Here is a 12,263-nt window from a genome sequence, read left to right as displayed (position 1 = left end):
AAAGAATACTTAAATAAAATTCGCTTCTGTAGGTCATGTATCTCAAAGTTTGTCAATTTTATTTTGTTTCTTTTTTTTGTACAATAAAGCTATACTTTTTTAAACCTATACTTTTTTGATGGTTCGTACGGAAAAAAAATAAGAAAATTTAACGACTATACCAACTTTGGCCTAACCTTTACCTACGTGTTAAATTACAACCATTGGGATTAGAGACATAATTTGGCCCGGGTTTTTTTATGCACCGCTAATACAATTCACGACGTAGTTTTTGTGAATCCTCACGGGATTATTGTGAAATCCCGGAATTTCAATTCAAGTACTTGACCTAAAGATCTACGCATGCGTAGCCGGTAAAGTTAAGTTCCGAATTGTCGAACTAGCTCACAAAATTTCAAGGAAATAAGTTGAGAAATGCCTTGTAAGGGAGAATAGACAGCTGGATAATTGGGCATACTCTTACGGAACCATTTTACCCCATGCTGAAACGCGGACTCAACTAAGTCCTACAGAAATACCGTATCAAATGAAATACGAGCAATAACGTAATTAGAAAATAACTCCGCCGTCATAATCGAGGCCATTCGTATCATTTAGCTCGATTATTAATAATAGATAAATAATAAATAGCTTCATTTGCGTTTATAATCCGGCCGTTAGTATTCGAGTCGGGTTTGTTAGCGGCGGGCCGCATCCGTAATTTTTGCTGCGGAGAAAGATCTTGTGGCCTTTTTAGTTAATTGACGAGAATAATGGACCTATCTTTAATTTTGCTTTATCATCATCGTCACTATATCAGTCGTAGGACGCCCACATAAGCCTCCCCATAGACCTCCAGTTGCTTCGGTTGTAAGTGGCCTACATCCACCGTGAACCCACGGTTTTAACCAGACTATTCGTCCATCGCGACGGTGAACGTCCTACGCTGTGCTTGCCGATCCGCGGTCTCCGTTCGGGAACTTTCCGGCCCCAACGGCCATCCGTTCTCCGTGCTATACCTATGGCATATCGCCTGCCCATTGCTACTTCAACGAGCTAATTCGCTTGGCTATGTCGGTCACTCTCGTTCTTCTACGTATCTCATTTCTGATTCGATCCCGTATAGAAAACCCGACCCCCTCTAATTTCACTTAAGATTACTTTTTGATAGTGACCTACAGACAAGAGATTTTGTCCCAGTTTCCTGTATTAACGCAATTGAAAATAAATTTTATAACAATTTAAAATCTACTGTATTTTTACACACAGATACAGTCAGCTAAAACCTTTAAGACACTTTAAGTAAACACTAAAATAGTTTTTTTTTCAAACTTAAGCATACTCGTAGTTACTGAAACCATGGCAATGGCGGCTGCCATTTTGCTAAGAGAGTTTGTAAACAGTTATGTTTAGTGCGCGGTAACTAACTGATGGACAGACAGTTCGTTGTGGGCGTAACCGTTTGTAGGTTACTATTGTTTCTTGGTATTTACACGACTTACACTTCGGTTCTTTTAGAAAGATAAATTACAACACAATTTTGAATATATATTTACAAATTATTTAACGGATATATCTGATGATTTATATCAGTTGTAATTTTCTTTCTGTGTACCTGTTTTCTGTATCGCTTACTATTTCTGGTGTACAATAAAGAGTCATTGTATTGTATTGTATGATGTCTCTATTCATCATCATCATCATCATCATCATCCCAGTCCATAAGCCCTACTGCTGGGCACGGTTTCCTCTCAGAATGGGAATGTGGATTACTTAGGAATTTCAAACACAACATTGAATTGCTTCGCAGATTTGTGCAGCTATTCTCACGATAAAGCTCGGGGTAATATTTGAATATAATTTCGCACATTAATTTTAAAAATGATATGCGATTTCGGGTTTGATCCCACTGAACAGATCAATCCACTAGGCCACCATGGCTTAACAAACAATAAACCATATTAATGTCTGATAATATATTCTTAATCGCCTCAACTGTCAATGAGGAGAAACTATGACAAACGAAGATGACAAAACATAAATATTCTTCGACATTAGTATGCGCGCCAAGTCGCCGGCAGATTAAATGACTAATTAACCATATTCATTGATCATTTATTCATATTGTTTCAGATTGACTCGATTCGATCACGATCGCGTGTGAGTTGATTCTATCGTAATATATTCAACACCTACTCAAGTATTTAGTACAAAGGTATCTATATAGATATAACTATAACCAACTTAGAAAACTTGAATAACCTCCGACATTGTCATTTCAAACTTCAATATCTCAAAATCTGGAACCGATTTTAATCACACATACATAAGAGCATTCGCAAGGAAATTCACTTTCAATTTAAAAAAACCGCAGCGAGATCGGTTCATTTGTTTGAAAGTTAGGATGCCACAAACAGACATTGGTGTCAAACTTATAACACCCCTCTTTTTGCGTGGGGAGGGGGGTTTACAAGTGAATCCCTATTTGTCTTGGTCACGTCATAACTTGAAAACGACTTTATCTTTATAAGTATACTTATACTTTGTTTTGTAGAAGGATCTTCCTAAAAAAATAAAAAGATTACGATTTAGACAGAAAATTAGAAACTTCTAACCTTTAGCGCGTTAAGTTACAGCAGCTACGTTTAGAGACCTAAAATTTGACGCAAATATGCAACGTTAATGAAATACACGATTTAATTTTTGAGAATTCTCACGGGAATTTCTGGGGCGTCGTGGAATTTTGGACAAAATTTGGTATGTTTCAAAGTCTGGGAAATTCCCACGGGGTCGAAATGAATCTCAAAATTACTCTGTCTGCAAAGAATTCATTTATCTACTCGTATCTGTATCTATGGAACTATACAGTTTCCCAAATTAAAATTATTCTATGTCCTTTCGATGGTCTCAAACATCTCCGTACCAAATTTCATCGTAGACCGATGAGAGTTAGGTACTTTCATGTTTATAATATTAGTATGTACAGATGGATGGTTATGGATTTTGATATATTTTACTTGCATAACTTGAATATGCCGTACCTGCTATGATTGTTTATTAATGATTTAAACGTGACTCATCAGTGTATTAAGGGCCGCTATTTGAAGGTCTGTTATTGATGTCAAGTTTTTCGTGTGGTTATGATAATTTAATATACATTTGATTCCGCGAGTTTCCAGTTTGCATTAGTATGTACCCATTTCACTACAACACCAAAATGGTATTAGGATAAGAAGTAATTTACAGGTATAATGATTAAATTATCATCTACAGAGAAAGTTCATGATAAAAAAAAAACCTCTAAAGACTGGATCAAGGCATTATTAATAAAACAAAAAAATAAATGGTGGTCCAACCACTTTGCTTCTATATTTGCATAATCAGTCCAAAAACATAGCCAAGTCACTTATCGTTTAAAAAAGGAGTAGTCTTGGGACTAGGATGCAGCCTTGAGAGACACCTTACTTTTTTTTTAAATGCCGTCAGCTGTGGGGAAGCGGCTTGTTGCACATAACTCTGGAAGATTATCTGTCTTCATTGGCTATATGCAGAAGCCTTTAGGATTCCTTAGGTTTACGCAGCGGGCTTTTCTGAGACAGTGGTGCTGTCCGAAGCTACAGAGACAGCTTCATCCGGTGAAGCCTGGCATGAAAGCGCTGGGAACCGCTTGTACAGTGCCGCGCGGTATCGCGGGTGGCTGAAAATGAAAAGTAAGTTTAATTTGTCGTCCAACCACAATGCAACATACATGTGGAGGTCAGTCAGGTTCATGAACTAAACAGTGGTTAAGGTCGTAGTGCTCTTTGCTGTTCGAATGTTTAAACCTATGGTAATAAATTACAAAACATAATATATTAGAGTTTTTATTTCTGTTCACACGGGCATATAATCTAAACTAATATAACATTTACTCATCTACAATGCTGTTTGAGGCTTTTATGTAAACTAATAATTTAAGAATAAAACTCAACTATAAACTAAATACCTAACTAAAAAACTTAATACCTACTTAATTAAATCTAAAAAAGGCCCCCATGGTATGGTGCCCATAAGGCTGGCAGCATACCCTCGTTGAATGGCGAATAAATTAACATGAATACCAACCTGATGCCATATACAATGGGGTTGTAGACAGCATTAGCCTTGGCAAAGAGCGATCCCCAGATGGTAGCAAGCGGGCTGATGGTGGCGTTCTCGAAGATACCGGCGTAGTTGATGACGAGGTACGGGGTCCACGCCATGAACCAGAGAGAGATGGTCATAAGAGCCACCTGGAAGCCGAAATGATGTAGTTTTGAGTTAACTCTTGCAAACTTTGCAAAGTATACTCTTACAAGTAACAACTGTAATTTAATTCACTATATATTATCGTATCGTTATATCAACAAGCAATTCTTGTATGTTTTCAGTACCACTCGTAACTCTTAGTGTCAAAAGATGTCGGCTCAATCAAGTGTTTGACGCAAGGTCCACGCAGTGTTGTTCTAAAGTTCTTCTTATACAATAATATAACGTATAATGGTTTTCGTTTATTGTACCTTAGCAAGCTTGCATTCAGCACTGGTATTAGCCGCCTCAGAAGACCTGAGTGAGGCAACGTTCATCTTCTTAGCTTGTTCCCTCATCGCCTTCTCGTGGGCAGATACAGCCTGTAAAAAGCATAGTTTTAATACATTTTATTATGCACCTTTTAGATATCCCTCTTGGCCTGGCCATGACTATATGCGACTGCCTGTGGTGAGTGACTGGCTAGTAAATTGCGTTTGTCGATAATTAACTGCTATGAAGAGAGCCATTTGACGGTGCAATGAACTTAGAACTGAGGCTTTGCCCTCAAACACCAGTCGCGTAGAGTACTGGTCATTTATCTGCATAGATATTTTACCTGAACGATGTAGAAGTAAGAGTAGACAATCAAAGCCAGAGGCAAGAAGTAGACGAAGACAGAGTAGACCAAGATGTAGCTGCGGCTGAGCCAGTCCTTGTTCAGGTAGTCTGTACCGCAGGCGGTCATGTTACCTTCAGGCACATACCTAAAAATAGAAAACAGGAAATGTATTAGAAAGTAACGCTCAACATTTAGTTATACTACTCGTAAATTTTAAGATAATAAGGAGATGGTTAAGATTGCGCTAAATACCTGTTCCATCCGAAGAAAGGAGCCACAGTCCAGGCAAGACAGAACAACCAGATGAAAGCAATCCTGAGTAGAGCGCCGTTGTTGGTCATAGGCTTAGCCGCAATGCCGCGCACGATGACGTTGTAGCGGTCGAAAGCGATCATTGTCATCGACCAGATGGACGCGCACCCGAAGAGGGAGCCAGCACAGCCGTAAAGCTCACAAGCCAAAGGACCTTGAAGAAAAGATTATGAAGAGAATGAAAAGGTTAAAATTAGTTAACTTAATAAAGAAAGAAAACAAAATTTATGATGAGTATCAACTTACCAAATACCCATGTTTCGTTGTAACAGTTAATAACCATAGCAGGAGACATGGCAGCCATCATGCAGAAATCCGAAAACGCCAAATTTACCACTAGTAAGTTAGAAGGTGTTTTCAAATTCTGCAAAAAAAGTAAAATATATCCAATAAATATAAACAATACTCAACGCTACTAAATATAAAAACGGATTAGCTGAAGCAATAACAATGTTTCTAACCAAAGAAGAACGAAGATGAAGAATAGTTAATACTGTTACTTTACCTTTGTAGTTGTAAAGATGTAAATGACCATGCCGTTGCCAGTCATTGAGATAAAACCGAGAACTCCAATGACGAAGCCGAGAAGACCGTGCCACAACGGATTCATAGGCGGGAATTGATACCTAAAGAAGAAAGTTGGTTAGGTCTCATTTAAATAAATGAAGCATCCCCTTGCAGAATAATGAAGTCTAAAACCGGTGAGATTTACAAAATAAACTTGTTTTATTTTTCACTTTAATTTTAGTCTACTTAAAACTATGTAATTCAAATTAAATAAAACTCGAGAGAAAGTTAACGTACGCGATTATGATTATATTTGAGTCAACTCCGACGACTTGTCAAGTTGTCATAGTTCTTTACACCTGGGCCCAATTGCATAATAAAGTAGTCATCATCATCATGTCATCCCAGCCTATATACGTCCCATTGCTGGGCACAGGCCTCCTCTCATAATAAGAGGGCTTAGTAGTAGTAGTAGTAGCTAATAGTATTAGTGAATTTCAATACAAAATCGCTAAATACTATTAGCTTGTACTTCGGGCCCTGGTGTCTAGTTAAAATTTAGCTGTGGTATCTAAATACTCGTTTGGTTCTAGCTATGGCTTTGATTACTCGCTCCTTTGAGAATTTGTGAAGGAAAACATCGCCAGTAAACCAGCACACACCTGCAAAGCTGTAGGGGTGTATGTGAGGTTCCCGATGCATACTGGGCCCTTTTGAGATGACGAATGCCGAGAGCCCAGCAATAGGACGTCCAAAGGCTGGAGATGGTAATTGGTTCCGTACCAGTGGGGATCGACCATGTGCAGCATGTCTGGTAAGACCTTGTCGACCACTGTGACGTTGGAGCCGAGGGCTAATGCGTGCGGCCCGGCCCATGATTGGAGGGCTGCCACTCCTGGTCCCACGTCCAAACTTAATAGGGACATCTTTGGGTTAAAACCTAGAAACACAAATTTAATGTCAAGATTTCTAAGGACCTGCTGTTTTTGATGGTATAGCAAGGATGATCGAAAGCGACGAGTGACAGTGATACAAATATTTACATGATTTTCGCCAAAAGTTGAACTAAATGTTCTTGCAACTCAAGTAAGAAAAAGCAAATACCGAAAGCTCAACGCAAGTTTTCCGATATTTGGTTTCGAAAGCTTCAGGTTCATCTATAAAAATTTCATCACTCAAATTAGATTTTTCATCTATTTGGAGTACTTTGATAGTGAACACGTTTGCTTTGCCAAGTTTCTTGCGGCGGATTCTTCTAGGCAATGATGCTCTTTCCGAAAGCTCTGGTAGTATAAAAATGTGACATGGAAAAACGCCTACTTGCACAATAAACTTTTGGATTTTGATTTTTTGAACTTGTCGACAAATAGGACGATAATTTTTCACCATATGACTGCCAGATTTCAACGGACAAACGAGCGTATCAATCGAACTGTTAAAAATATGCTGTTTAAGAATTTCAAAGAGTATTATTTGGCTTACCTAAGTAGTTCCAGGTTAAAGGATAGTCCCAACAGGATGGTGATCACGAAAATACTGAAGAAAATCGCTGCACGAACTACTCCAGTCTTAGGTGACCAATCCCTTTGGAGGCGTTGGGAGGACTACTCGATGCCGCCCTATTTCCCTTAGTTTATATATGCGGAAAAATTAACTAAATTAGGGGAATCGATATTCATAATTAGATATTCATTCTAAGACATAGTTTGGCTTCTTTAAGGTTAAGAAGGTGGTGTTTTCGTATGGGTTGTACATGTTATCTTGAAGGGAAGCTAAAGGTCATGTTTTGCATGGGATGTTTAGCAATATTTACTATTTTGTAATTTTAGATGGGTACTTCTCAGTGCCGTGGTTCTGTAACTGAATTTATCTTGATAATTTATTTATGGGGTTGCCTGTCACTTATGCCTTACTCGATGAGGTATCGTCACTGATACCAAGTATGGTGTACACTTACAGCAGGGCGTTGCATTCGGAGATGCACTTCACTCGCTCTAACTTGCTCTTTCTTCAGTTGCCGCTTTATGTACGTGTCTCTTTTACTCCAGGCCGTCTAACGAGAATTCCACACGTTGATATTTTTTTGGTAGTAGGTTGTCGCAGGATCAAAGCGAAGCATAGCGATGATTGGCTGGTGGTCCTGACCGTGGATGCCAGTGACAAGTAGTCATTTATTACGGCGTTCTTGGTCTTTGTACATCACCATTTCACCATCATCATCATCAGCCTACAGCAGTCCACTGCTGGACATAGACCTCTTCCATGGCGCGCCACAATACTCTGTCTTCAACCCCTCGCATCCATCCGCCGCCAGCGACCCTCTTAAGGTCTTCTCGTCAAGGTCGTCGTCGTTAAGGTCTTTATACAGCAGTGGACGTCTTCCGGCTGCTTTAGATGACGACTATTTTGGTTGTTAGTTTCCCATTGCCTTTTACACCGCAGAGCTGGAGTCCGGAGTCTTTTTTAACCCCCGACGCAAAAAGAGGGGTGTTATAAGTTTGATCGCTATGTGTGTCTGTCTGTGGCACCGTAGCTCTTAAACGGGTGAACCGATTTTAATGCGGTTTTTTTTATTTGAAAGCAGGTTTGCTAGCGGTTCTTTTTTTACATAAAACTGACCGTGATTGACCCCTATCTCACGTGTTAAGTGCAGATGAGGCCGAAGGTGTATCTCACCGGTTCAGTAACAGCCTATTCACTCTAGCCTTGAAGAGCCCTAGATTACGACACGCACGGGAAGAAATCTCCGTTCTTGTTTAAAAGCGGGCAACACGGACTCCTTTGTATGGAACTCTAAGGACCTACGCTAGCTGATGCGGTTTGCACGGAGCAGGTGGATGCTTATTGAAAAATAGTACTAAAATTATAAATGCGGAATTGACTGTCTGTCTGTTACCCCTTAATTCTTAAACCGCTAAGCCGATTTAGATCACATATTTTAAGGGTAACCCCTGACTCGTATACCCCAGGGTTTCTCAAAGTGGGGTACGCGAACCCCTAGGGGCTCGCTATTCGACGGTAGGGGGTTCGCGACAAGGTTTACGTGATGGTGGCTGCAAGAATGGCAAGATGATTAAGATTGGTTTTTGGAGTCTTTTTGTATTTTTTATTTCAACTCCTAATTTGTTACTTATTTGTTGTTGTTTGTTTCAGTTTGCATTTTCGTTGGCAAGATGATTCTTACCTATATTTGTTACTTACCTTTTATTGAAATTATATTATGATGATGATTGAAATAAAAATTACTATCTTGGGGGGGGGGGGAGGTAGGGGTTCGCTGTCGTCTAGAAACTTTAACAGGGATACGTGGAGCCATAAGTTTGAGAAACCCCTACCTAACCAACAAAAAGTTGGAAAACCCCCGACATTGTCACTTCAAAGTTCAATATCTCAAAAGCGGAACAGCTGAACCGATTTTGATAAAACGTGTTTAAGAACCATTGCTAGAAGCCCTGCTTTCAAATGAAAAACCGCTTCACCCGTTTAAAAGATACGGTGCCACAGACAGATACGAAGACTCACAATAGCGGTCAAACTTATAACACCCCTCTTTTTGCGCCGAGGGTTAAAAATAAGTAGCGCTAAAATGAGCAGCGCTAACTGCACGAATTTTGCCATCACCCGGAGCCGCGGGTAGGCCCTAAAAACCAAGTATCTGATTGATACAAACTTTTGATTAAAACGCAAGGCATTCCAAAACCGGTTAGTAATTGACTGAATGAATATATATGATTGTGTATTACTGTGGCCGCTATAACAACAAATACTAAAAGCAGAATAAAATAAATATTTAAGGGGGGGGGGAATATTTAATTTTTTGCTTGATATTAATAACGGTAATAGGTAGACGCTTGAAATATTCACAGAAGCTTTAGTTGTTTAATCACTTTAAAAATAAATAATTAAAATAAATATAATATGAAGCCGTGGTGGCCGAGTGGTTTCACCGGCCTTTCAAGCAGAGGATCGTGGGTTCAAAGCCCGGCTCGCACCTCTGAGTTTTTCGGAATTCATGTGCGAAATAACATTTGAAATTTACCACGAGTTTTACGGTGAAGGAAAACATCGTGAGGAAACCTGCACAAGCCTGCGAAGCAATTCAATTGTGTGTGTGAAGTTCCCAATCCGCACTGGGCCCGCGTGGGAACTACGGCCCAAGCCCTCTCATTCTGAGAGGAGGCCTCTGCCCAGCAGTGGGACGTATATAGGCTGGGATTATTTATTATTAAATGTAATAAAAAGGGGGCTCCCATACAACAAACTTGTTTTTTTGCCGGTTTTTTGCTAACGTCTAAAGTTGTATAGATAATGGTACGGAACCCTTCGTGCGCGAGTCCGACTCGCACTTGGCCGGTTTTATTTATAAGTACTGTTGATATTCTACAAGCTATGCCGGTGACTTTACATGTATAAATACATAAGTACAGCCGGGGTCAACACCTCAGTGAAGCATCTGACGTCCCGACGCAAGTAACTGTTGCGGCAGAGTAGTTATTAAACAGCGATTTCAGTTAATTAAATTTAGCCACACTCCAACCGAGACCGCAGACGGCGCAGATGCCTCAGTTGCTAATGGCGACGATTTGCTTGCGCTGTTTTATTCCGTACGACATGCCAGGAAATGGCACAGGCCATCTTGGTCTTGTTTTGTGGAATGAAAACAGTGTGCTTGTTTTTTTCTTTCTTTTTATTTATTTACAAGAAATCGCCACAGTAGGGTAGTTTTCTGGGTGAAAAATCAAATTGAGCTACTAAATCTTTTTCTTTTGTCAGTCGAACAAAAAATGACAAAGCACGTCAAATTCGGGTGTGGGGACCGTGAAGTCACGCCGTGCGACACTTTTTAGCGTCATGTGTATGTTCTGCGGAAGTTTGACAGGCTATAACGTCATTTTTTTTATTGACAAAAGGAAAATACGTCAACTGGCATAATGAGTGTGTGCAGCGTTTACATACGCGTTTAAATCATCTTACCTTCTTAATCTAACTCGCTTTGTCCTTTGCCTTCCAAGCACCTGCATTTGCCCGTTTTGTGGCTGCAAGCGACATATTTCCTAGCCTAGTCCCATATCTTCACTAGTTCAGAACGTCAACTATGCGTGTTTTTCAATTTCTTACCTTTATTTGAATATTTGTATCCCATCTTAGGCCTCTAGGTTGGCAACGCATCTGCAATTTCCCTGGTTTGTAGATGTTTATGGGCGGTGGTGATCTCTTACCATCAGGAGACCCACTTGCTCGTTTGCCATCCAGTCGTATAAAAAAAAAATTAAAAAAAAAAAAAACAAGTTTCTGTTTAAAAGTAATTTTTAATACAAGCTTTTTTGCTGACTGTGCTTGCATTGTCGTCTAAACTGCACATACGTACCAAATTTTAAGTCAGTACTATTATCCCCCTGGTGTTGCAGGTGTCTATGGGCGGTGGTAATCTCTTACCATCAGGAGACCCACTTGCTCGTTTGCCATCCAGTCGAATAAAAAAAACCATTGACGAGTTCCCTCCTGCGGAGACGATCCTGGCAGGACCACCAAGCAAGATGTCACTTCCAGATCAATGTATTGTCACCAAATTTACATAATTATGCCAAATTTAAAGCCAATCGGACCACTAGAAGTAGGTCAAATTTAGCTTCCAAGATTTGTACCAACAAATAAACAACCAAATAAATAATAAACAGGGCAAGCTAAAGAAAAGCTTGTAAAAAGTTAATTAATTAAAATGATCTTGCTGTTACCTCAGCTGTGTCAGTGCGTTGCCCTTGGGTTTGTTTCCACTGCTAAATTCGGCACGGCACGATATACTACTATCATAAAACAGAGTAATGCATTCGCTGTTGTCGATGTATTCTTCTGCCAAGTGTGCGTGCACTTGAGTATTTATAAAGTAAGTGCATTTTTGGAATCGCATATTTTTGCATGTTGCGTAAAAAAACACTACGCCGAATTTCATGCCTGTCAAAATTGCAACCCAATCCTAACCCGTTTAAGGAATATTTTTGTAAGACCCTCTTATATTATCTATGTATATGTATATGATTCAAATAATCATTACCCTTGAAAATAGATCGCATTCACTATCCCTTTCCACCCTCATCCCGTACCGTGTTACAGAAAGAAGTAGAAAAAATATTGTGATTCCCCCCCGTTCTTCTACTTATTTCCTCATTTCTGATTCGATCCCGTAGAGAAACCCCCAGCAAATATAACTAACAAATAGTAAATAGTTGGGGGATACTAAAATTGTGTGTTTGAAACGGAGCGACGGATCGACGTGATTTTTGGCATAGACATAGTTTATGGGCCCGAGAGTGACATATGCTTCTTTTTATCCCGGAAAAATGCACAGTTCCCGAGGGAACAGCGCGCGATAACCGAATCCGAATCCGAGGCAAAAGCTTGTTATGTGTGTGTTAATGAAAGTTTTAAATGGTTAACATTAAAAGGAAAACGGTAAAACTAACAAAAAAACACCAAAAGCAGTAATCACACACAGTAACCAGTTAGCAACAGTTTAGGTTCATAATTTCACGTAACTGTTTAAATTAAAGCGGCAGGTTGTACAGATTTAGTGAATAAT

At 39.6% G+C, this 12,263-nt stretch overlaps 2 protein-coding genes across 4 annotated transcripts in view; one reads left to right on the top strand and one right to left on the bottom strand.

Moving 5' to 3' along the window:
- Positions 1–12,263, top strand: part of smash (smallish) — a 215,896-nt gene that overhangs the window by 16,845 nt on the left and 186,788 nt on the right. Inside the window, exon 1 of one of the 3 annotated variants that reach the window (XM_074103531.1) lies at positions 2,113–2,139. The exons of 1 other annotated variant lie outside the window; for it this stretch is intronic. The gene's annotated coding sequence lies outside the window, so the exon portion shown is untranslated. One more of the 3 variants, XM_074103532.1, reaches the window with a different exon arrangement.
- Positions 3,320–7,305, bottom strand: LOC141439163 (ceropsin-like). The gene is made up of 9 exons (XM_074103331.1): positions 7,169–7,305; positions 6,470–6,626; positions 5,685–5,805; positions 5,426–5,543; positions 5,120–5,333; positions 4,865–5,012; positions 4,518–4,628; positions 4,084–4,250; positions 3,320–3,676 (listed from the first exon to the last, which is right to left on the bottom strand). Exons 2-9 carry the CDS (start codon positions 6,610–6,612, stop codon positions 3,553–3,555), a joined length of 1,146 nt encoding a protein of 381 aa, XP_073959432.1. The 5' UTR covers positions 6,613–6,626; positions 7,169–7,305; the 3' UTR covers positions 3,320–3,552.

The sequence above is a fragment of the Choristoneura fumiferana genome, chromosome 20 (assembly GCF_025370935.1).
Source record: "Choristoneura fumiferana chromosome 20, NRCan_CFum_1, whole genome shotgun sequence".
Lineage (NCBI taxonomy): Eukaryota > Metazoa > Arthropoda > Insecta > Lepidoptera > Tortricidae > Choristoneura > Choristoneura fumiferana.
The sequence above is the reverse complement of the archived record's forward strand: the minus strand, read 5'-3'. Positions and strand labels throughout refer to the sequence as shown.

Bases quoted from the DNA above. Each gene is read 5' to 3' on its own strand.
- LOC141439163 (XM_074103331.1), bottom strand. From the start codon at position 6,612: ATGTCCCTATTAAGTTTGGACGTGGGACCAGGAGTGGCAGCCCTCCAA. The intron at 5,544-5,684 runs GTAAAGTAACAG...CTTTTTTTGCAG, and splicing joins ACATCTTTACAACTACAAAG to AATTTGAAAACACCTTCTAA. The intron at 5,334-5,425 runs GTAAGTTGATAC...CTTTTCTTCAAG, and splicing joins CAACGAAACATGGGTATTTG to GTCCTTTGGCTTGTGAGCTT.